At 41.8% G+C, this 26,404-nt stretch overlaps 1 protein-coding gene across 1 annotated transcript in view; it reads right to left on the reverse strand.

Moving 5' to 3' along the window:
- col11a1b (collagen, type XI, alpha 1b) overlaps window positions 1-26,404 on the reverse strand; it is a gene marked incomplete at its 5' end in the record, with an annotated part of 98,349 nt that overhangs the window by 15,426 nt on the left and 56,519 nt on the right. The window contains 14 exons of the mRNA XM_079820038.1: window positions 883-936; window positions 1,481-1,534; window positions 4,090-4,197; window positions 9,860-9,913; window positions 11,864-11,917; window positions 12,484-12,591; window positions 13,175-13,282; window positions 18,203-18,256; window positions 23,233-23,322; window positions 23,500-23,607; window positions 23,733-23,786; window positions 24,245-24,298; window positions 26,142-26,195; window positions 26,282-26,326. Of these exons, the coding sequence (XP_079676164.1) occupies window positions 883-936; window positions 1,481-1,534; window positions 4,090-4,197; window positions 9,860-9,913; window positions 11,864-11,917; window positions 12,484-12,591; window positions 13,175-13,282; window positions 18,203-18,256; window positions 23,233-23,322; window positions 23,500-23,607; window positions 23,733-23,786; window positions 24,245-24,298; window positions 26,142-26,195; window positions 26,282-26,326 (999 nt within the window). The remainder of the gene's footprint in view (window positions 1-882; window positions 937-1,480; window positions 1,535-4,089; window positions 4,198-9,859; window positions 9,914-11,863; window positions 11,918-12,483; window positions 12,592-13,174; window positions 13,283-18,202; window positions 18,257-23,232; window positions 23,323-23,499; window positions 23,608-23,732; window positions 23,787-24,244; window positions 24,299-26,141; window positions 26,196-26,281; window positions 26,327-26,404) is intronic.

Genomic DNA, 26,404 nt, shown 5'->3' on the forward strand with positions numbered 1-26,404 from the left:
CAACTCAAATGCTTCGCTCTTCCAGATATAAAAACTGCTGTCTGTTAATGAAGATTTGACGGATGAACTCTCGGCTTGACTCATATCGTATCAAAAGTGATAAAACTTTTCAGTTTTATGGACGTCGCCATCTTTGATATTGGTTTCTGTTAAGAGAATTCGGGCTTGACTCCCATTGCACGTTCATAATGACAATATTCGAGACGCTACTGTAAGTTGCTAGCCTGACAAGCCAGACCCACATCAAGATGTTGGGTCTGGGAACTCACCATTGGCAGGGCTCAATCCGAGGGGCGGGATAAACGGTTGTCTTTCAAATTCCCTATGCACGCAATAGGATAGCGCTACAACCAACCAGAGCAACGAAGAAGGTGAAGTGGAGCTAGTTGATAGATTAAACTTTCGGCGTATCCGGTCAGCAAAACTCAGAACACATCTTCCTTTCTTAAGAATGACTTCAGTGCCGTTCTTTGTTCTTTTCTCAAAAAAAAGCTTAACTTCAAGTCTTCTAGAGTCGCGGCCAAAGCCGATTCGAAAGGCCGCTGTTCGCCAGCTTCTTTGTTTACAAGTAGCACGCGGAACTGCGGCAACTCTGCCGTCATTATGTTAAGCCCACCACCGACTCTATACACGATGTGATTGGCCTGACCAGAGTTTGGTTTTTCCAGCGCGCAAGCCAACGGAGAGTTGCTAGACTACCCTGGCTGCAAATTAGATTTACTGCCGCTAGGATGCGTCTAGATTTCTAGGCTAGTAAGTTGCTGTTTGAATGGGACATTTCTAGACTCGATGTGGTTGTCAATCCAAAAAAATGACAGTGTGAATGTATAGCCTCTGATTCACTTCAGAATTTCTATACAAATATATTACGGTTAAACTCACATCTGCTCCACTAGAACCTTGAGGACCTCTGGGACCGGGAGGACCAGGGGGACCCTGTAAGAGAAACAGCAGTTTGTGAAATAGATTGAAACATTAAACTCTGGCGGATTCAAACCAATAGTTTGTGAAACATTTTGACTTATTTTTAATATATATTACAAGAACCAGCACATCCAAATTACTTTTCAGAATCAGTAGCACTAGCACTAATACTATAAATGTGCAGTCAGTCACATTAGCAAAATTTCAGAAGAATTTTGCAGGCAAAAATAGCTGATTTTTGATGAATTAAGCACCGCTCAAACAGAATTCATATTCAAACCAAGCAACTGTCCGTTGGTCAACATGGTGAATTTGCGTGACCAACTTGAGCATGAGTGAAATCTGTGCAGGAAACATTTGCCATCCTCACATGAAAGTCCCAATTGTGCAGATTCCTATTGAAATGACTAAATTTCACCATCAAAATTTTGATGGTGAAAAATATATATATATTCACAAACTTTTGTTGTAATTTTATTTTAATGAAAATATATATATTACATACATAGTTGACTAATTATGACAAAATGATGCGTTTTGACAACTACAAACTCACCATTGGGCCAACGTCTCCATTCTCTCCTTTCTCACCTGGTGGTCCTGGCAAACCCTAGAAGAAAACAAGTTTTACATATTAATCTGGCAAAATTCCTGGTTATATAATAAGTTAGAGTTCACTTATTACGATTTCAAAAATGCTAAAAGGTTCAGTAACAAGAGAGGATGCGTGGATGTTTCCTCTTCCCCCATGAACAACATGATAATTTAGAATAACAATCAGTCTCAAAGTGTTGAATATTAATAATATACATTTACAGCTTTGAGCCATTGGGTAAACACTATTAATCACATTCATTTTTTGGGTAATTAGCAGTAGAAGGAACCTCATGGCAGTTATCGCATTTGCATATGGGTGCCTGTGAATGTGTCACACCTTGTGTCACTTTGAAATATGAAACACAAAAAGAGGCAAATCTTGGCCAGCAGTTCATTTTGCAATATAATTGTACTTGACTAACGAAGTTTGAATGCTATTCAGATTATTATCACCCAACAATTTACCAACAGATGTATCCTCATAGTTAATCAACATCTGTAATTAGAAGGATATTCTGGGTCATTGTATTTGGCAGACATGCTCTTTGGTACCAGCTAACACATATCTTACTGCTTATTGTTGTGATAAATGTTGTGTTACTATAAAAGGATAGAAGTGTAATTTCACAGTCCTTTTGAGGGAGACAATTTTCCCAAATGCCAAAACTACTCTAATATTTGCAGTCAGTTTTGAAAAGATAATGAAATGTCTCCATTCTAATAAAGCCCAATCTCTTCCCATTAGCAAGTTTTAAAAACTTGAGAGAAAACAAATTAAGATGGTTAATTTCTTCTGATCAAAAATCATTATCGCGGAGGATCAGTTTGAGGCGCCAACAAGGAGACGCAGAGCACAAACAATTAGCACAGTTGGGATGAATCACTATTCCTATTACCTTTGATTACTAGTCAATTGCTCTGAGTGACTCAGCAATTTTGCTATGTTGAGTAACAGCCTCTGTTGTCATTTGAAATTCACTTCCTCATTATTCCCATAAAGGTGAAGTGTGTAATTTTTTTAATGTTATAATACTTTGCCCTCTCTCAATACACAGAGACAGCTACACTACTGTTCAAACGTTTGGGATCAGTAGGATTTTTAAATTTTTTCACCAAGGCTGCATTTATTTGATGATTGTGAAATAATATTAAATCTTCAAATAAACATTTTCTGTTTGAATATATTTTAAAATGTAATTTTATGTGATCCAAAGTTGAATCTTCAGCATCATTACCTCTTCTCCAACCTCCAAATCATTCTAATATAATTTTCTGCTCCAGTCTACCTCGTTCCGGTTTCTCACAAGTTTCGGAAAGTTTTTTTTCGAGTATGGGCCTATGTGACATCAACAACGGCAGAGTTTCCTTGTACGGGTCGGGCACTTATCCCGGAAGGGCGCGCACGCACACGTCGACCAGAGCAAGAGAGTAAATGCACACCCATCAACACTCTTTGCTCAGCTTTAAGGAAGTTGTCGGCTGCGCTGCACAGGTCACAGGACTTCACAAAATCAACAATGTCACCAAAGAAGTGTGTTTTTGGTTGTCAAGGCAAGACAACCCTGTTCAGCTTCCTAAATAACCCAGCAGTAAGGGGACAGTGGATGGAGTATGTTTTTCTGAAGCAGCAATGGAGTTGCGCAAGTGTTTTTGTTTGTTCCCTACATTTCGGCGATGTTTGTTTTATAAACAAGGCCCAGTTCAACTCCGGATTTGCAGATGGTCTAATGCTGAAAGATGGAGCGGTCCCAACGATAAAGGTTCATGGTCATGGTCAGTGAGTAAAACTGCTTCAAATGTCTGTGTGTTGTTGGCTATCGGCGCATAAAGTAAACATCAAGTAAACAACATGAACGTATAGTTAATTTAGCAATGGAGCATGCGATGAATGGTTTGTGTTTAAATACATTTGTTTAGCTGACCACTATAGGTGTCTGTTTGTTTACTGTAAAACCACTCCAATCAACAATACACAAAGAGTGGGAAAATATGTTGAACTAAAAGAATTATTTCATATTAAACCTAAGGGCCGTTCACACAAAGCGCGCTCCTTCATTCAAATGCGCTACTATTCCATTGTTTTTCTATGTAAACACGCACTAGTCTGACGTGCAAAACCGTTCCCCTTGCTACTGCTAAGTCACATACAATAGTACATAAACCAAATCATGTCCTCATAAACCATGAGTAAACACACACAAATGTTGAACTCGCGCATTACATGGTGTTCTAAAAACAACTTTTTTCCACGTTTTCTAAGTGTGTCACAGCTTTCAGGCGCTCTCAACACAAAAGCTGCGCACACTCTTGACTCTTTAGCTATGAAGGGTGGAATACTACTCTATAGGTACTTAAGATTGACAGAAACTGTGTGTGATATCTCCCGTTTAATATTTTTATGGAAACCATGATTTTTTCAGGATGCTTTTATGAACGGAAAGTTCAATTGAATCCAGATTTTAAAAATGGCTATTGCTCTCCTCTCAATTATCCTGCCTCACAGTCTTTGTGTATTGCAGCAGATCCATAATAGGTGTGTTTAGATTAATGTAAAGATGATAACTGTACCTGCAGTCCGACGGGACCGGGAAGACCTGGGAAACCACGGGGCCCCTCATCTCCCTTCTGCCCAAACATACCCTGCTGACCTCTGGGTCCGGACTCTCCGTCGCTTCCCTTCATAAGAAAAAGTCAGACAAATGATAACACACTGAAAGTTAACATCTGAAACTAATACAAGCTCTGAACTTGATGGTGGAGAAGTACAGTACAACACACTCAAATCAACTTTCTGACCCAAGAATGTCTTTCATACTCTACTCTATGGCGCAGACAAGCATGAAAATGAGATCTACCCCCTGAGACATCAAAAGTCAAGCTTGAAAAGATGTGCCATTCAGAGTGATGCCCAGAGGAATTATGAAGGGTGAGAATGTGCTGCCCTCATTTCTGACGCTGATTTCTCTACAGGGTCAGTGGAAGGGGAAGGGGTACAGTTCAAACAAATGAAGAATGATGAAGTTATTAAAGAGATGTGAGGTTAGATGTCTGAATGGCAATTCACTGCAGGATATGATGGTGTGTTTGTTTTGGAGACTATGATGGAATGCAGTATTGATTAACCTACAGGACAGACTCCAGGATGATGGTAGCACAAAAAAAATATATATTTAATTCACTTAATTAATCAACATCATATATAGGCATGCAATCGGTGAAGGACAAAGAAGAAGAGAAACCAGACCTTCCCTTCTTAAATGTTTCTTAAAATAAATAAATGAATAAAAAATACTTTTACAGAACAATACATGTACAACATAGGGATGCAACAATACAGTTAATCCACGGTTCAATACATACCTCGGTTTTTAACCACGGTTTTCGGTTCGGTTCGGTTCGTTTCGGTTCTGATGGCTTGTCACATCAGTTTTTTGTTATTCTATTCTTAAGCGACAGGAACAGCAAGAGGTTAAGGAGAAAAAAGACTATTTTTTTATTGCAATACTCTTTCTTTTTTTACTTAAAAGAATTTAAAACCCTTACATAAACTTAAAACTTTACTTTAAAAAAACCCTTGTACACATTCCTAGTGTATTGTAAAATATAAAATAAATATATATAAAGATTTACACTGGCAGCTCTGAGCTGCACAGCAGCATTTAAGTAAGAAATTGAATAAATAAATGTAAAAATAAAACACTACATAGACTTCACAATAAAATATGCATTGATTCTTAGCTACTGTAGGCCTATTAGTTTTTCAGTCAAGAGCAGTGAGTGATTTTCTCTTTGTCTTTTGTTGTTGTATTAACATTAAAGGGATAGTTTATTCAAAAATCAAAATTCTTTCATCGAGAAATGAATACAGGTTTGGAACAATATTAGAGTGAGTAAATAATGACATAATTTTAGAGGTGAACTGTCTCTTTAAGGACAGCATGTTCACTACTGCGCTGTTGTCAATTTAAGACCTGCGTGCATCTAATATGCAGACACACGCGATTTTACTTTCACTTTAGACATAACCGACTGTGTTTATGTTAACCACGTGTGTATTTGACAGTATTATTAGCGCAGTAAGACGACTACTTAGTTCAGTAATCACGTGTTTGACAGGCGTTTAGTGCGTGCGCTCCGAAAACCGCATGTTAAAACCACGAATCTGCAAATCATAGAATTTGTCGAAAAAAAATTAATTAAATGCAAAACCGAAAAACCGCAATTCACAAGCGCGTATTGAACCGTGAATGCCGTACCGAATGGTTCAATATTATATTGAGAATTGTGGCATCCCTAGTACAACACTAATATTTACAGCTGTCATAATTTAAACCATAGAGCTTTTATTTTGGTGGAAAACCACAGGAAGACCTTAAAGCTTCTCTTTTGTTGACAATAGATTTATAAGCAATTCTCATTATAAATCTGAGAAGATAGTTGGCATGTGTTGCATTTTCAAATGTATGTTGTAGACATTTAGAGCAAAACGAGCTGCTCTAAGAAACTGAAAACATTGGATCGTGAGCTGCTTGTGTATAAAAGAACACAGTGCTGCATTTCACTCTGAAACATGCAATGCATCTGACTATATACAGTACTTGTATAATTAAATAGCAGCGTTTGTTTTTTGATAACCGCACTGACTGCCAGGTAAAGTGTTTTGTATACTTGCCAAAACCATTCTTGCATTTTGGCACTTGGCAAGTGTTCATTCTGGACTAGAGCTCAAATGCTAAGGGTGTCCCACACAACACCACTAGCTCTTGCAGTGCTGTCATTTTGCAGTTTGTTTAGTAATTGTTTAAGGCAATTTCTGTCATGACAACTCTCAGAGTTTTTGGCATGGTAATGGGTATAACAATGTTGATATGTTTGGTCTTGGCGGAATAAAACTGCTACGCTGCTGCTTTTATTGCTGCTGCAGCAGAGCAAGTACGGGACTTGTTACTGCCAATACATACATGACACGTTGCTGTGAGCAAGGAAGACATGCTGCTGCTATACAATAACGTACATGAAGTGGAGCTGGGGAAGGTGGAGGGTTTCTGAAAGCACGCTGCACTGATAAGGCAAATGATAACCGAGTATTTGAAGGTTGAGCAGCGAGCTTGATGATAAACTAAAATTTGAGGCAAACACTGACATTATTAGAGTGAAAGCTTTTCAGTGCAGGGTCGTAACCACCATAGACATTGAGGGGAACAAGTCCCCCCCAATAATTAGAAATGGCCAAATTGTCCCCCCCAATATTTGAAATTCTTGCACTGCTCTCCTGCACTCCAATACACAGTGCTCTGTATGTTAGGATAACAAAAAGTTTTAAAAGTTACATTTTTAGTCTGGTCTGCCTCAGGTCTAACGGCTCTCGTCAATGTCAAAATGATTGAGATGGCCACTCAAATTAAAGTAGGCGGGGTTTATGTTCTCTTTTGGCTCGTGCAGTCTTCACACAGACAAGCGCGTCAATCTATCGCTTAATAATGCCATTGCGGGGACTCTATTCTTTCCAGTGAAATCACGAAACAAAATGCACACAAACGTGTCAATGCTCTTAATATACAATCATTGAACATCTTTGATTTTAATGAAGAAAAAACACTATTTGAGGGCGGATTAGAATCTGTAACCTTCGACACAGTATACAAAAATTCTACCACCAGACCACTAGGGAATTTAGATGTTAGCAGTGGATCTTTGTATTTATTCAATAACGGGAAGAATCTCGAGACTAACGATATATTTGACACAAATTAATGCAAATATTATTTGCAAATAGTCCCAAAATGATTATTTCCCAACTAGAAATTAGACCTATAATTTTGTTCACTGTTCACTGTTTCTGTATGCTTTATAAAAATAAAAAAATTGGTCCCCCCAATGTTCAAGACACGGTTACGGTCTTGCTTCAGCGTATGTATTTTCTGAGGAAACTTCAAACTTTTAATATGGATGTTTCTTTTATGAAAATGTTTTACACCTGTTTTATAGAATCTGTCTTAAGTTTTTCCATTATTTGTCGGTATGGCAATCTTAAAGGGTTAGTTCACCCAAAAATGAAAATTCTGTCATTAATTACTCACCCTCATGTCGTTTGACACCCGTAAGACCTCGGTTCATATTCGGAACACAAATGAAGATATTTTTGTTGAAAGCTGATGGCTGAGAAAGGCTTCAGATAGGCCTCCATTGGCATTCCGTACATTTACACTCCCAAGACGCATAAAAGGCACTTAAAACGTCGTTACAAAGTCCATCTCACCACAGTGACTCAAAATCAAAATAACACCTTTATCCAACTTGTTATTGTCTTCCGTGTGTGCCTCCACGACGCATGCGTGAGAATATGACGCAGATCCGGCGTTCGGACACATGACCCAGAAGCGATTTGTTTACAAGCAGAGGAAGACGCGCGTGTCTAAGCTGTTGGATTCTACATTGATCGTGCTTTAGGTCTCGGCGTAGTTCTCAAAATGGGGCTTAAGTGTGCATTTCATGGATTCCCGAACACTGATGCTACGTCATATTCTCGCGCATGCGTCGTGGAGGCACACACGGAGGACAATAACAAGTTGGATAAAGGTGTTATTTTGATTTTTTTTTGCGCACAAAAACTATTGTCGTTGCATCGTAAAATTATTGTAGAGCCACTGTGGTGAGATGGACTTTGTAACGACGTTTTAAGTGCCTTTTATGGGTCTTGGGATTATAAATGTACTGAATGCCAATGGAGGCCTATCTGAAGCCTTTCTCAGCCATCAGCTTTCAACTAAAATATCTTCATTTGGGTTCCGAATATGAACGGAGGTCTTACGGGTGTCGAACGACATGAGGGTGAGTAATTAATGACAGAATTTTCATTTTTGCGTGAACTAACCCTTTAATGTAAAGAATAGGAGTAAGTTTAGTAGTATAGTTAAAATGTGCAGCAAGATAGTGGGGACTAATTTTCTATCACACAAATTTATGAACATGCATAGTGCTGCGTGACTAGAAAGGGCCAGTTAGTCCTTTCCGATGTCACCCACCCCACTATGTACCGAATTTCAACCGCTTCCCCCTAGATTTAAACTCCCCTTGTGCAAATCAAATATATACTGTATAAGAATTATCTTATATCTGCTGTGTGTGTTGTATGTGTGTATATGTATACTGCTGTCTACGTAAAAAATTGCCTTCAAGGACAATAAAGTTAAGTAAGCTCATTGGCTACTGAAACAGCAGGAACCAATCAGCTGTGCCCTATAGAGAATCATGTGATTGCAAGCAAGTTGAGTTAAGAACCCAATAGCCTGCGCCATCTTTTGTCTGTGTACAGAACTTTGTATTTCGCATTGCATTTAAGAAAATACAGAATTTGTGTGGAAATCACATCCCTGCATATAAATAATTTGATTCAATTTTTTAAATCAAGTGACAGTTCTAACAAAAACGTAGTCATAGAAAGCATCCTTGTTCAGTAAAATATTGCTCATATTTAAGTGAGTAAGATCTTTAGCAGCATTAACATCATTAAGTCATCTAATTGATTTACCGTCTAACACGTTTCCGAATTTTTAAGATCCTATTCAGTAGAAAAGCAGAATAGTTTCCAAGAATGTTCTTCACATAACTGCACAGAATAGGTGTAATTATCAGCTTTTATAGAGCTAATGTATCAAGGAAATGGAGAGGCCCAGCTGGGAGTGTTCAGCTTGAGTCATAAACTTTAAACATTCAACTGTGTGCCACCTGGCCCTGACTACTTACTCACACTGCTGCTTTATCAACTCCGCAGGCTGCCTGACAGAGGCAAAACTGAGCAAATGTGAGTAGTTAGTCATTTAACAGACACTTTTATCCAAAGCAACTTATACTGTATTTAATACAGGCAAAATCCCCTTGGAGCAATGTGGGCCAGGATTAAACAATCAGGATGGCCCGATGTGGAATATTTTGTCCAGTTGACATAACTGTCACTCTCCCTATAAGGTTGTTAAACTTGTTACAAATGTTGCAATGCTTTGATCAAATACAAGTGTTTTTATGACTTGCAAACATAAAACATTGGTTTAAACATAGGTACAAGGTTAACGTATCATCCTGCAAGATTCAAACCTTGATATTTTTAGCTAACACTAGCTTAACTACTAGGCCACACCACCCCTGAGTAAAAATAAACTTTTTTAAAGTTAGGCTAAATACTTATACTATATACTAATGTGTGAAATTACTGGAGTAACAAAGATGATATATTGGTGTGACAAAAATTTCTCTGAGTTTGTAGATGAGGAATGGAGAAGAGAGGTGAACATTTGGGTTTTATCCCATACGGCTGAAATGAACAGTTGTAAGTACTCACAGCAGGACCTGGAGCTCCAACTACACCCTGAGGACCTCCTGGACCTGGCGGACCCTACAGCAACAGACAATCAGGGCAACGTTAAGGACTGGTTATAAAGAAACGATATCTCTTATGATCATTATAAGTGCCTAAGATAGTATTTGTTAAAAATGGGGCTGATTTTGCATTCAAGTACATAATTAATGAAACAAATAAATAAAGTAAAAAAAATATGGTACCACTTTATATTAAGGGTTTTTAACTCCATTGACAGTCCACGCAATTACCAATTTGACATTTAAAAATAATCTGTGTGAATCGAGGGGTTTAGTCCAAATTTTCTAAAGAGACATGTTTGCTTTATATGCTGAAGAGATTTATTTTAGACTTTTATTCACATATAAGCATTCATCAACTCACACATCAGTTGTGGTAAACCAACGGAAGCTCAAGCATGTTCGCTTGATGTGTGAGAACCAATGAGGTTCATTCTCGTGTTACGCAGCACATTTGAGCTTCCTCAAGAACCAATGAGGTTCATTCTCGTGTTACGCAGCACGTTTGAGCTTCCTCAAGAACCAATGAGGTTTATTCTGGTGTGTTACGCAGCACATTTGAGCTTTCCCAAGAATCAATGAGGTTTATTCTCGTGTGTTACGCAGCACGCTTGAGCTTCCTCAAGAATCAATGAGGTTTATTCTTGTGTGTTACACAGCACGCTTGAGCTTCCTCAAGAACCAATGAGGTTTATTCTTGTGTGTTACGCAGCACGCTTGAGCTTCCTCAAGAATCAATGAGGTTTATTCTTGTGTTACGCAGCACGTTTGAGCTTCCTCAAGAATAAATGTGGTTTATTCTCGTGTGTTACGCAGCACGTTTGAGCTTCCTCAAGAATCAATGAGGTTTATTCTTGTGTGTTACGCAGCACGCTTGAGCTTCCTCAAGAATTAATGAGGTTTATTCTTGTGTTACGCAGCACGCTTGAGCTTCCTCAAGAACCAATGAGGTTTATTCTTGTGTGTTACGCAGCACATTTGAGCTTCCTCAAGAACCAATGAGGTTTATTCTTGTGTGTTAAGCAGCACGGTTGAGCTTCCTCAAGAATCAAAGAGGTTTATTCTTGTGTTACGCAGCACGCTTGAGCTTCCTCAAGAATCAATGAGGTTTATTCTCGTGTGTTACGCAGCACGTTTGAGCTTCCTCAAGAACCAATGAGGTTTATTCTTGTGTGTTACGCAGCACGTTTGAGCTTCCTCAAGAACCAATGAGGTTTATTCTCGTGTGTTACGCAGCACGTTTGAGCTTCCTCAAGAATCAATGAGGTTTATTCTCGTGTGTTACGCAGCACGCTTGAGCTTCCTCAAGAACCAATGAGGTTTATTCTTGTGTGTTACACAGCACGCTTGAGCTTCCTCAAGAACCAATGAGGTTTATTCTTGTGTGTTACGCAGCACGCTTGAGCTTCCTCAACAACCAATGAGGTTTATTCTTGTGTGTTACGCAGCACGTTTGAGCTTCCTCAAGAATCAATGAGGTTTATTCTCGTGTGTTACGCAGCACGTTTGAGCTTCCTCAAGAATCAATGAGGTTAATTCTCTAATTATCTTTGACGTTAATTATATGTGAATAAAAGCTTAAATGAAATCGACTTATCATATAAAGCGATTGTGTCTCTTCAGAAAATTTGAACTAAACTGTTTTTTAAGTAGTACATAGTAGTTAAAGACACCTAATATAAAGTGGGACCAAAATATATATATTATAAATAAAATAAATGGTAATACTTTACAATATGTTTCCATTTGTTAACATTAGTTAATGTTAATTTCAACACTTACTAATACATTATTAATCTAAAAAGTTGTATCTGTTAATATTATTGAATGGACTTGAGCTAACATTAACTAACAATGAACAGTTGTATTTGTATTAACATTAACAAAAATTGAAAATGGTAATGTTTAATTTATTAGCCTCAAATATAAATACATTTATAAATTGTTTGAATATTGATCAACTTACATGTTCGCCCTTGTCACCTTTGCTTCCCTTTTGACCCGGCTCTCCAACTTCTCCCTGAAAAAAATGAATGAGAATGTTTTTGAAAATCGAGAAACTGAAGCTTTGTTTAAAACTTTTCTCTTGTTGCCTGGTCATCAAAAAAATTCTCAAGGTCAATTCAGCCTAAACGGCAGAGTAAACTTTGCTCCAGAGATTTTAATTTAACAGTAAAACCAAGACCTTGAGGTGTGTTTGCAATTAATTGATTACTTGGCCCCTCCAACACCATTGCCGCCACAGCCGAAAAGAATAATGTGTCTTGGGACGTGATAAGGATCTAAAAAAGCCCCGTTCTACATTTAACAGGGCGATAATAGATTCTGGAATACATTAGCCTCAAAGCACATTTGTTTACTTGGTTTATGTGCATGTGTGTAAAAGTGTGTGTGTGCTCCTTGATTTCGCTGGTTTCAACATTTCACTATAGTAATGATTTTGTGTCTTGTTTGGTTATAGTGATGGATAAGTCAAAACTCTGTTGGTAGCATCACTAATGTGCACTGTGTGTGCAGATGTGAGATGGGCATTGATGTCTATGAATTAAAATGTCATGCTGTGAAGTTTGGAATAAAGTGCTGCACCTTATCACCATCCTCTCCAGGTGGACCCTGAGGTCCGGCTGGGCCCGGCAGACCGACAGGACCTTGGATGCCATCCCGACCGGCAGGACCAGCAGGTCCTTTCTCTCCCTGAGTGTAGTTAAGAAATAACGTTTTACATCGATGACTGAATATGCAGATTAAGAAACTGCTAACTCCTCTCTGCATTACTATGAGGAATACTTTAATCCAATTAATACAGGGAGTCTGAGCAAACAAAGCTAATTACAGACCTACCACAATTAATTATCAGCATTCATTGAGTATGTTCGTTTATTATTATAGAACCTTTCAGTCAACTAATTGATTTCAGCATTCACTGAATTAAGTTTTTGTTTGGATGCTGCATTAAACTCGCTAAGATATCTCTGGTAGATGTGTTTATTGAAAAGATGAATTTTAATGAACTAAAACACTTTCCCTCTGGCCCATGTTATTTCCCAAAGGAATATCTAGACATTAGTACATCGCTTCCACACATCTGATAAGAGCACAGTTGCTATTTTACTTTCTTCAGGGTGAATTCAGGTAAATTAGGCCACATTTTGCTATTAATCTCGTCAACAAATGAGATGATGGCCCCATTTACATGAATTCACATTAATTATTATTCTTACTCATTGGGACAATTTACAACAAACAATTTTCGAACAAATAAACAATTTTCACTCACCGGACCACCCTTCTCTCCAGCAGGTCCCGGGGGTCCCTGAGGGCCATTGCGTCCTGTTAGACCAATAGGTCCTCCTGGTCCAGCTGCCCCTCTCTCTCCTGGTGACCCCTGTGGCATACATAACCAATTGGGATGCAGTCAGATTTAATAGGATAATTAATTATGATTTACAAGAAAGTAAGTCCTGGTTTTCCCTTTTTCAGGATACCGTATTTTAAAGATCATTTTGTAAAATCCAAATAAGCTTTACAGAACTTTGAGCGATAAAAGCAATGAGCACTGAGCGATAAAAAACTACAGTCAGGATTTACTAAAGAAACACAGTATATATATACATATATATATATTTATATATATATATATATATATATATATATATATATATATATATATATATATATATATATATATATATATATATATATATATATATATATATATATATATATATATATATATATATATATATATATATATATATATATATATATATATATATATATATATGTCACAGGGTGTTTTGGTGTTGGTTCATGTTCATTGTTCTTGGTTCCGTTTTCAGTTTATCATGTTCATGGTTATGTTTGAGTTTGTCATGTTCACAGTCTTGTCGTGCACTTCCTGGTCTTGTCATGTGACTCCCATGCCCTGATGTGATCTTGTGTCTTGTCCTGTCATTGGTTCATTGTCTCATCACTGTTCACAGGTGTCACTTGTCTTGTCATTAGTGTGTGTGTGTATTTAAGCCCTCATGTTTGCCATGTGTCTTTGTCAAGTATTGAATGTTGTAACCTGCTGTCGGTGAGTTTCGTTATGGTTAATGCCAAGTCCTTGTTTTGATTTATGTTAAGATTTATGTTTTGTTTGGAATAAAGTACTGCACATGGGTCCTTCAACTTGCCTCCAGTGGATACCTTCGTTACAGAATACTTGACCGTCAACAATGGACCCAGCAGTTGCCCTCCTACGCCTTCGTCAAGGCCATCAGGCCATTGAAAATTATGTCCAGGACTTTATTGAACTCAGTCATGTGATTAACTTTAATGACGTGGCCCTCAAGGACATTTTTAGGTTTGGGCTAAATGACTCTATCCGCTCACGGATGCCAGGGGGGAAGATCCATTTTTCCCTGGGCCAATATAATGACTATGCACTTCAGTTGAGTGGCTCATCTTTTACTGTGGGAACGGTGGATGAGGAGCTCCACGTTCCCACAGTACTCTCCACCCCAGTGAGCCCAGCCCACGTCCATGCTCCAGCCCACGTCCATGCTCCAGCCCACGTCCATGCTCCAGCCCACGTCCATGCTCCAGCCCACGTCCATGCTCCAGCCCACGGCCCCGTCCTGGCTCCAGCCCACGGCCCCGTCCTGGCTCCAGCCCACGGCCCCGTCCTGGCTCCAGCCCACGGCCCCGTCCAGGCTCCAGCCCACGGCCCCGTCCAGGCTCCAGCCCACGGCCCCGTCCAGGCTCCAGCCCACGGCCCCGTCCAGGCTCCAGCCCACGGCCCCGTCCAGGCTCCAGCCCACGGCCCCGTCCAGGCTCCAGCCCACGGCCCCGCTGTCCCGCCCAAGAAAATTTTGGGGGGGGGCAAGGGGTACATGGAGGCCATGAAGGCCCCGCCTCTGTGGCCTGATGAACTCCCGTTACCGCCATGGCCTGATGAACTCCCGTTACCGCCATGGCCTGATGAACTCCCGTTGCCGCCATGGCCCGGTGAACTGCCGTTGCCGCCATGGCCACCCACGCCTGAGGGTCCAGGTCCTCCCACGCCTGAGGGTCCAGGTCCGCCCACGCCACAGGGTCCAGGTCCTCCCACGCCTGAGGGTCCAGGTCCTCCCACGCCTGAGGGTCCAGGTCCTCCCACGCCTGAGGGTCCAGGTCCTCCCACGCCTGAGGGTCCAGGTCCTCCCACGCCTGAGGGTCCAGGTCCTCCCACGCCACAGGGTCCAGGTCCGCCCACGCCACAGGGTCCAGGTCCGCCCACGCCACAGGGTCCAGGTCCGCCCACGCCACAGGGTCCAGGTCCGCCCACGCCACAGGGTCCAGGTCCGCCCACGCCACAGGGTCCGCCCACGCCACAGGGTCCGCCCACGCCACAGGGTCCAGGTCCGCCCACGCCACAGGGTCCAGGTCCGCTCACGCCACAGGGTCCAGGTCCTCCCACGCCACAGGGTCCAGGTCCTCCCACGCCACAGGGTCCAGGTCCGCCCACGCCTCAGGGTCCAGGTCCGCCCACGCCTCAGGGTCCAGGTCCGCCCACGCCTCAGGGTCCAGGTCCGCCCACGCCTCAGGGTCCAGGTCCGCCCACGCCTCAGGGTCCAGGTCCGTCCACGCTCCCAGGCCCGTCCAGGTCATGTCTGGGTCCGGTGCCCCTGCACGGGCCTGGCCCACCATCCCTCCCCCAAGACCGCCCCCCAAGACTTTTTGTTAAGACTTTCTGTTAGGCCATTGGTGTTTTGGTATTGTTTGGGCGTCAGGGGCCGCCCATAGAGGGGGGGATCTGTCACAGGGTGTTTTGGTGTTGGTTCATGTTCATTGTTCTTGGTTCCGTTTTCAGTTTATCATGTTCATGGTTATGTTTGAGTTTGTCATGTTCACAGTCTTGTCGTGCACTTCCTGGTCTTGTCATGTGACTCCCATGCCCTCATGTGATCTTGTGTCTTGTCCTGTCATTGGTTCATTGTCTCATCACTGTTCACAGGTGTCACTTGTCTTGTCATTAGTGTGTGTGTATTTAAGCCCTCATGTTTGCCATGTGTCTTTGTCAAGTATTGAATGTTGTAACCTGCTGTCGGTGAGTTTCGTTATGGTTAATGCCAAGTCCTTGTTTTGATTTATGTTAAGATTTATGTTTTGTTTGGAATAAAGTACTGCACATGGGTCCTTCAACTTGCCTCCAGTGGATACCTTCGTTACTATATATATATATATATATATATATATATATATATATTTATTCAAAGTTACATGACTTTTCCTGATCTGAAAATGACCATTTTAAATGTCGCTGTTAAAATCATATTTCCAGGTGTTCCATGTCTGTGGAAACCCTGGTATTCAGTAGTTTGTTTTGTTTGGCTCTGAAGAACATGTACAGATCCTTTTGCTGCATTTGCGTATCACATTACATACATCTCTTTCTTTGAGTGTATGAACAGGTCTTTTATGGTCTTTTATAGTTTATCTGAGAGTGAACTATCTGGTTTAAAACCAACGCATAGCGTGGCTTTTTCAGAAATAGTCCATTAGTGAATCTATTAGCACTGAAGGACTAAAGACAGCTCTCAGAGCGAGGGCTTTATCCACTTTTTACTTGAGGACCTCCGGTCGCTTTCACATGCATGCACATTCTACACAAAAACACATGCTAAAACATATACACAACATTAACCATCAGTGTTAATGCTTTCAAACATAGTGAGGAGTCACGGTCACTGCACACCAAACGGCACAACATGCAGTGCAAAACATGGTCTCAATTAGTTTCTCAACATATTTTCCTTATACCTTGAATAATTATGGGAGTGCACATTTTAATAATTTTTTGGCAAACATTTTACTTAAAGCCTTTCCCCTGGTTTCACAAACAAGGCTTAAGTTAGTCCCAGACTAAAATGTATGTTTGAGTTGTTTTAACTGAAAGCAACTTGCACTGAAATATCTTAAAATATGTCAGTGCCATTGTTTTGTCTCAAGATGCACACCAATAATGATATTTTTTTAAGGCATGTTTGTAAAAGCTACTTAAATGCCCTAATTGAACTAAGGCTTAATACTGGCTTAATCTAAGCCCTATCTGTGAAACCGGGCCTTTATGTATAATGCATTATAAAGGTATTTAGGCATTATATATTTCTATAAATAATTGTAACCTAAGTTTAAATGCATTACAATATTTGCAGATTCCTTATTACATCTGCAATTGGTTATTTGTCATGTTTTAATTATACTTTCTAAAGGTATAGCAATGATTAGACAAGTATTATTACGTATTATAATTGTGGTTACAATTATTCATGAGGCCTTTTAAGGTGCATTACAAGGCATTATTAATGCATTAAAATCATGATTTTTTTGGAGTTGCACAACATGACATTCTACAACTTTAACTTATCTTAACTTGTCTTAACAGGAAAAATAAATAAAATGACCCATCAGCCTTCAGTTGAGAACCAAATTAAGCTCCTGCTCATTTCCACACTGTATGGTCCACACTACAGACTATGCCCAGTCATCCTTCTGTCCAACATACAGCCTGACTCACTTCTCATCTCACAAACACACTCCTTACAAACATCTTGGAAAACACACTGTACAAAATGACTCAACCCTTTGTTAGAAACTTCTCAGAAGTTGTACTCTGCTTCCAGTGCCTCAATTCAGGCATCTGCGGGAGGTCTATTTAGGCAAAGATAAGATCGCTGATTGGCGTGGGTGAACCACTGACTCAAAATCCTTCTGATTTCAGAGATTATTCTTGCTAGGCTGTACAGATGTCTTTTCCACACGAGAGACAATGAATCCCTACACCAATCTTCCTCAAGCTGAAAGGGGCTTCACATAGCGCACAGCTGAAGCTTTGATGGATTTAAGCTGTACTGCTGCGCCTTCACTGAACTATGAGAGAAGATAGACAGCAGTTACTTTAATGGGAGAATGTTATTGCTAAGCAGAATGCCGTTTCTATTTTATTCTACATTCCATATGAGGTTTGTCACCATACCAAAATTCAAGAAATCAATAGTATAGTACAGTAGCCCCATATTTCATGCATGATTCAAATGCAATTACTGACGTAGTGACGGACTCACTGATTAGGCCTGACTCATTCAGCTTGATCAGACTGCGTGGGATCAGATCACACACCAAACTGGGCTCTCAGTGCCAACATTACTGGTCATTAAATTCACCACCTGCTGACTGCGCCTGGTCCAGAATTTGCCTGATGTCACTTCACTAATAGAGGCAAAGCTTGCACATTGATCGTTTGCGGTGACAGAGTTTCCATGGTAACACAGGTACTTACAATGGGGCCGGGTGGACCCTGTGGACCCTCGCCTCCCTTCAGACCAGATGGACCCTGTGAAAGAGGGAGAGAGAGAGAGAGAGAGGTTAAATTCCGTAATGAGAGCTGTGCTACAGAATCTGTCAAAGTGGCATCTGAGTCTCTGCATGTGTGCTTGAATGTGCTTGTGCCAGTATATGGCAGCTGTTTGTACTATATGTCTACTAGAAATACAGCCCAGAGTGTTTATTAAACTGGCAATCTCCCTATTTCCTACATCAGAAACCAAGCGCTGGCAGTGCACTGCCATGTGACGCCAAGGACACGTCACTTTCCTCCCATCAAGCCATAATCTGAGTCATGAAAAACATATGAACCAGTTAAAAGTAAACATCAAAACAACAAGTGATGGCAAATTCAAATGTTGTTTATTGAAATCATACCGACTTTGGGTTTCAAATGTGACTTTCAGCAACAATTGATTCATGAATATGTAACTAGTGGAGACTGAAATTAATCAAGGCGGCAGATGCTATTTCTTAAAGTAAAAACAAAACTTGTTGATTATATTCAGTCCCACAGTCTAAATACTTTAAATGAAGAAAAACTAGTATGGACATTTCCAAAGTCCCTATGACATACACTTCATTTGAGTTGCCCAATTGTGACAGTTTGTTATGCAGAAAGTAATTTACAGGCCCACAGAGTACCACATCAGAGGGACAATAACTATGTCAAACTGAGTCTCTTAAACAGATTTTTCTTTAGATCAGTGCAATATATCATTTGAGCACCTCATGCACTTTTGGTGTCCTGAAGCGGCCGGGAGACAGTAAAATCTGACTAGATATTTGAAACACTTTAAAACTCTTTTTGTCTAAAATGCATCTGCAACAAGAGACTATGTTAGTATCGTCTCGGTTACGTATGGTAACCCTCGTTCCCTGAAGGAGGGAACGGAGATGTACGTCGGACGTACCGACGAATTGGGATCACTTCTGGGAGCCCCTATCAGCTTCGAGCTATCTAGAACCGGCCAATGAACAATTGGCGTGCGAGATTTGCATCTCGCGCTCCGCCCCGCGCCGCGGGTATAAACAGGAAGCGAGAGCGAATGCACGCTGTTTTTCACTGAGGAGCCAAACGTAGTGGCTCAACCTGCAGTGATGGTACAGCAACTGTGGCGACGGGACGTACGTCTCCGTTCCCTCCTTCAGGGAACGAGGGTTACCATACGTAACCGAGACGTTCCCATTCAGTCGGTCACGTTCGACGACGAATTGGGATCCCCTATGGAAAACGCCATAGTTACTACCACTTCCAGCGCCCAGCGATGAGCCTCACAGACCCCGATCTGATGCGGGCGGGAAAGTTCACGCAGGGAGAGTCAAAGCTGCTGTTCCGCAAGACCCACTCAGCTGACTGTATTGGATAACGCTGGGAAAGCGTGCCTGTGAAGGCAGCTGCGGAAGCCACATCATGCCCAGAGGGAGTTACCATGTGGAGAATACACGTATGGGCTGGCCGTGGGCAGCACAACATACGGAAGTCCCAGGGGTGGCCCCGGCCAATTAGGAGGGAGACAACACGTACCTGGGACGGCAGAGGGAACTCTGCCGAGGGAAAGACACGGGCTCGCCGTAGGGAGCCGTACCGTGGAAGAATACACATATGGGACCGCCGTGGGGGTCACTACATATGGAACCCAGCCTAACACAAGTTCCACCAATGCATACGAGTGTTAGACCTGGCGTCGAACGCTCCGCCACGTCCGACTGCCGCGGGTTGCGGAGGACTCAACAGGGTTCGCCGTTCCAGGGAACTCGACTGGAGCAAAATAAGCGCACGCATCCGTCTACCATAGGGGAGGGAATGGCGCAGCAAGCCGACACTAGAACGGGCACTTCGGTGTTACTGACTATGGGAAGTGAGCACACAGGAAGAAACCGGCTCTACACGGAGGCTATAGAATCTAGCGAACGTGTTAGGTGTCGCCCAGCCCGCAGCTCTACAAATATCTGTCAGCGAGGCGCCACGAGCCAGCGCCCAGGAAGAGGCAACACCCCTAGTGGAGTGGGCTCTTAACCCGAGCGGGCAGGGCACGTCTTGGGACTAGACATGTGCCGGTAAACGGTAATACGATATACCGCAATAATGAACATGCACAATATTGTTATCGTGGGCACTTCAAAATACCGTGAATAATTATTTATTACGAATTATTCAGATTTTTAGAATGCATTTTAAGAATACTTTACCCATCAACCGTTTAAAATGAACAATATGTAAAAGAGGGCCGCGCACTGATGTAAACAAACTCAACGTGCATGAGCACATGGCTGAGCGCGTGAAGGAGACACGCTGAAGTGCACATTCACTCTCTGACAGCAGAGGGCGCTGACGGAACAGCAGAAATGCAGCCGTTTCCCCTAAATACTTAAAGACTTAAGACTATTCATTTTCAAACTTAAACATTTTATATTTTAATCTGGACTAAATTACATGCCCTAGATATTGTTTGAATATGATCTGATTGTTATTCAGTCACACACTTTACAATAAGGCTCTATTATTTAACGTTAGTTCATTCATTAACAAACTGACAATGAAAAATACTTCTAAAACGTGTATCAATCTTAGTTAGATGTAAATTTCAGCATTTAATAACACATTATTAATATCAAAAGTTGTAACTGTATTATTTAATGGACCTGAGCTAACACTAACTAACAGTTGCTTTTTTAACTAACATTGTCAAAGAATAATAACTGTAAAAATGTAATTATTCATTCTTTGTTAATGTTAATGCATTAACTGGTGAGACATTATTGTAAAGTGTTACCTATTGTTCTTTATAATTCTTTTGCACTTTAATCTGTTTTAAATATTTGTTTACTTTATACATTTGTGTGTGTTGCTTTATTGTATTTAAATGTTTGGTTCTTTTGTTATAAGAAAGTTATTAAACCTGTTATAGTATGACAACACTTTTTTGCAACACATTTCAATATCGTGATAATACCGTATACCGTGATAAAAGCTTCAGCAATTAATCGCAACATGAAAATGTGATACCGGCACATGCCTACTTGGGACTGATAAGCCAAGACGATGGCATCCACTATCCAGTGGGCCATCCTCTGCTTGGAGACAGCCTTTCCCTTCTGCTGTCCTCCGTAACAGACGAAGAGCTGCTCTGAGGTCCTGAAGCTTTGCGTTCTGTCCACGTAAGTCCGGAGAGCACGGACGGGACAGAGAAAAGCTAGGGCTGGGTCTGCCTCCTCCGAAGGCAGCGCTTCCAGGCTCACCACTTGGTCCCGGAAGGGAGTAGTGGGAACCATGGGCACATATCCAGGCCGGGGTCTCATGATCACATGTTGGACACAGTTGCATCGCGACGGCGCGCTCCACTGGCGGGATCCCCACGTAACCCTTGGCTGGCCCGCCGTCGAGGGTAGTGAGGGGGGAGGAGTCACTCGGCCGGTTTCTGGCAGAAAAAGGTGCCGTCCACGACCTCGTGAGCTCCTCATGCACCTCCGGGAAGAAAGGTGTCGGGGCGGGACGCTGAGAACCAGCGCGACCCACCCCGAGGAACCAATCGTCCGACCTAGAGGGTTCGGGACACGGTGGAGGGTTCCACTCGAGCCCAACCCTTTCGGCGGCCCGGGCAAGCATAGCAGCCATCTCAGGGTCCGGGGCAGCCGTTGCCACTCTCCCAGAGGGAGGCAGTACGACTGACCCTTCATCCCCGAGGGACTGAAACTCCCCCTCCGATGCAGCGATCGACATCTGTTCGTCCGCTGGAGCTCCAAAAGTCACCACTGGTCTCCCGTGGGAGGGTCCAGCGGGTTCTCTCGGAGGCTCTACCGGCTGCGGAGCTGAGGGATTAGGGGCCTGCGGAGGATCGCTCGGTGGGTTTGCCCTAAACGTAATCCTCAGATCACCCTGGCCATCCAAAGAAGCAGGTCCACCCGGGTTAGGGGTAGACCTAGTTCGTGGGATGGGTAAGGGGACTCCCCCAGCCCGGAGGTAGGAGAGTCTAGATCTTAGCTCCGAGATAGTCATGTTCCCGCAGTGGGAACACGAACTATCCACAAACGCCGCCTCAGCGTGCTGTGTGCCCAAACACGTGAGACAGCGATTGTGACCGTCAGCAGGGGACAGGGAACGACCGTATCCAGAAACGCACGGGTGGTAAGACATCTTGAAAAAGACGGCACGTCACCCGTGAAGCTCTTTTTGTGAGGAAACGCTCTGTGCTGAAGCACTCAGGGGGTAACGCGACAGCGCACGGGATTGTGTGCAGCCCGTGCCTGTACTCAAAACAGGGAAAACGCCCAACCAGACCAACAGAAATTTGTTGCTGTGAAAACAGCAGTTTTCTCTGTACCACAGAGGCAGCAGATGAGTCTTCCGCGATCCCGCTGGAATGTGCTGTCTCTCCAACACGCGTTTCTCCTCTTCTCCGGTTCTTCTTAAACTCTTTGGTATTGCTGATAGCGGCAAACTCAATATTGAGCGGTCTTCGATTGCCGTTTGGCTCCGAAGTGAATGACAGCGTGCATTCGCTCTCGCTTCCTGTTTATACCCGCGGCGCGGGGCGGAGCGCGAGATGCAAATCTCGCACGCCAATTGTTCATTGGCCGGTTCTAGATAGCTCGAAGCTGATAGGGGCTCCCAGAAGTGATCCCAATTCGTCGGTACGTCCGACGTATGTCGAACGTGACCGACTGAATGGGAAACAAGTATTTCTTTTCAATATATTTTTGGCCTTCTGCATGAAAGTCAATATGAAATCAAAATCATACTTTTACATATTACTGGTTTTATTGTGTACTGCAATACAGTGGAATTTCTAAGCAAGATGTGTTTCTGAATGTCTTAATGCATGTTAAATATGTCAGTTAATCTCCACGAGCCTCAGTCTTATAGTTAGGACTGTACTCTTTCCTGAGGCATTCTTCCAGTGCGAGCATTTGCATGAACAGCAGGCGGTTAAGCAGCTAATGGCCATTTGGTGGGGCACATGACATTAACTCGTTTGTTCTTACCGCTGCACCAGGAAGTCCCCTTTGTCCTGGGAACCCTTTCAATCCGGCAGGGCCAGCTTTCCCAGAACCCCCCTGAGGACCTGGATCACCCTTCAAGGAGAGAAACGATGAGATTTAGTCCTCTAACTTAAAAACACCAATCTCCACAGCTGCTATTTGTAAGCATTATCTGCCAGCTACAATTATAAATTGGACAGAACAGTATGTGAGTTTGTCCCAATTATTACCCTTGAATGATCTTAAGTGAACATGTTTAGCAGACCATACCTTTCCACCTTCTTTGCCAGCAGCTCCGGGAAGACCTTGCTCTCCAGGGGGCCCTGGGGATCCAGGATGTCCTCTCTCTCCAACAGGACCAGTTTCTCCTGTAGAGCCCTTTCAAATTCCAATTTAAACAGGTTTTTAATTAAACTTCTGGCAAACTTCAGGATATGTTTTATCAGCACAATGTGTCGGTATTTCTTTCCTGCTTATATAAAACAATAACTGCTAAAGCTCACCTGTGGGCCAACAACACCTCCAGGTCCAGGAGGTCCAGTCTTTCCTTGAAAACCCTGTAGTGAGAATATAGTCATTGTGTGAATTTAAATGCAATTTATTCAAGATATCACATGTGCGAAAGCAATCTTAGAGCAAAGACAAATCTGATTGACTGTAAACATCACTAAACTGTACAAATCCAGCCTCTGAAATGTCAGCAACAACTTTCTTTCCATTTTTCCGTTACATCCACTTCTTTCCCTAAATCAGTGAAAGTCAAGTGCAGTATTTTCATCTTGAAAATCACAAAGGAGAGACATGCAATATAAAAATATGAAAAAGTCCTCTTTTTAGCAGTCCATCGGACATTCTTAATAAGAAACAGATAGATAGATAGACCTGCCAAGAACAGTGTAGCACCTTGACATTGTCGGCAGCTAAAAGGTAATACACCATAAAAACACAGTCCACAACATTTCTTCATCTTTACTCCAGAGACAGAAAAAGCTTATGAAGACAAAATTATACTCACAGTCTCTCCTCGCTGTCCAGGGTGACCGGGCAATCCGTCCTTTCCAGCAGGCCCCTGAGGGTTTTACAAAATTGAAACTGAGATTAATTGAGATTAAAACATTAATTATTATATAACAGACTTATAGACTTGTGGTTTAATGGTTACAGTTAGACATGTTATTTGAACTGGCTGAGCCAGGAGGCCTTTCTGTTGTAGAGTTGCATGTTCTCTGGTTTCACCCACAACCCAAAAACATGCAGCATAAGTGAATTGGAGATGCTAAATTGTCCATAGGTGTGAATGCGTGTGTGTGTGTGTGTCCCAAGCCATGTAATGGGAGGGTTGGGGAGAGACCTGGCAACCTACCCCAAAAAAACATTGCCAAGAAAATTCATGGACAGTCTCTCACGTATGGCCCATAGAATCACTAAGGGCGTGTTCACTTCACACTTGACGTCTTTTTTGAAGCTGCCAGCGTCTGTTTTACATTATAATCCTAGGGAGTAAACCGAATTCTCTGAGTGCTTTTTTACACGCCGATGCCTTTTTCTGCAGCTCAGAGTGTCTTTTCAAGTTGAAAAAAGTTAAACTTTTCTGATAAAAACACCCTACGTCAAGCGCCTTTTTGACAGCCGACCAATGACAAGCGAGTAGCAAGACCTGACGCGTTTCTATAACAACAAGAAAAATGGAGAAGGTGCCGGTAGATTGACTAATTGTGTTAGTGTCGGAGCAATTGTAGCAGGTCTTCAAACTGACTTTAGTTAAGTCTAAAATATGCCGCAAACCGCGCATCATGGACTAAATTATTGTAAGTACCATACTGTTTTCTTCCACGTATAATGTCGTGCACCCACAAACGTTGTTGTTGCCGACATTCTCCTCCCCATTAACTTCAAAAGCCAACACAAGAGCCAACTTTCTCGACATTTTGTATCTTTGCACCACACATCACTCTTATTGCAGCTGTTGTTATAGCAACAAAAGACGCTCCCGGCAGCTATTTGGAACCAAACGCTTCCAGCTTTTTTTTTGACTAAAAGAGCATTCTTGTCAACTTTTTCTTGTCAAAAAACACGTCAAGTGTGAACACAGCCTAAGAGTTGGATATGACTGAAATGGTTAATGAATGATTGAATAGACAGTCTGATGTATGGAAGCCAATTTCGCCCACATAAGAAAAAACAACAGCAATGATTTAGTAAATCATAATTATGAGATAAAAAGTCATAATTATTATTTCAACTAGTTACTTTTAGCAGTGTTTTGTGTAACTTCAAAGGGTTTCCTGTAAAATTACACCAAAACTTTGTATTTAGACCACTGTATGTGGGTATGGGAATCTTTTCAATTTGGGTAGGCCAAATCCAAGCGGAAATGGTACCAGAGTAATTTATTGTAAATATGTTACTTTGTGTAAAACAAATGCCAGAGTTATGCATATCTGCAGAAAGAAGACATTCTAAGCTTTCAAATGGTACCACATTATGAGGTCAGAGCTCCTCCATAGACATTTAAAATTTAAAGTATATACTTGATGATGTCATTCCGGACTCTGTACAGGGTCTGCAGAGTTTAAAGGAAGATATTCTGAAGAATGTTTGTAACAAAGCAGAGAGAGCAACCATTGATTACCATAGTATTTTTTCCCCTACTATGGTAGTCGGTGGTTGCTCTATCTGCTTGGTTACAAACGTCCTTCAAAATATCTTCTTTTGTGTTCAGCAGAACAAAGAAACTCATACAGGTTTGGAACAACTTGAGGGTGAGTAAATGATGACAGAATTTTCATTTTTGGGTGAACTATCCCTTTAAGAGGTTAAGTGGCAGAAATTGACTTCCATACTTATGTGAGTCAAAGAGTAGAATAGCTTAGAATAACTCAAAAGCATATGAAATTGATGAAACCACATACAGGTGGGCCTTTAGGGCCTGGCAATCCAACAGGGCCCTGAGGTCCTTGGGGTCCCTAAAACACAGAGAAAAAAAATGAGTGGAGATGAAAAAGGTTGATTAATACAACTGAACTGGAGAAATAATTCAACCATCACTTACTCTCTCTCCTGGGCCACCAGATGGTCCATCATTTCCTGATGTTCCCTGAAAACAGAAACAAAGGTGCCTGTTACAAGAAAACGTTCGCAGGTAGCATTAACTTTTTGAGTTAGCTGAATCAGG

Source organism: Gobio gobio, assembly GCF_949357685.1.
Source record: "Gobio gobio genome assembly, chromosome: 6".
Classification (NCBI taxonomy): Eukaryota; Metazoa; Chordata; class Actinopteri; order Cypriniformes; family Gobionidae; genus Gobio; species Gobio gobio.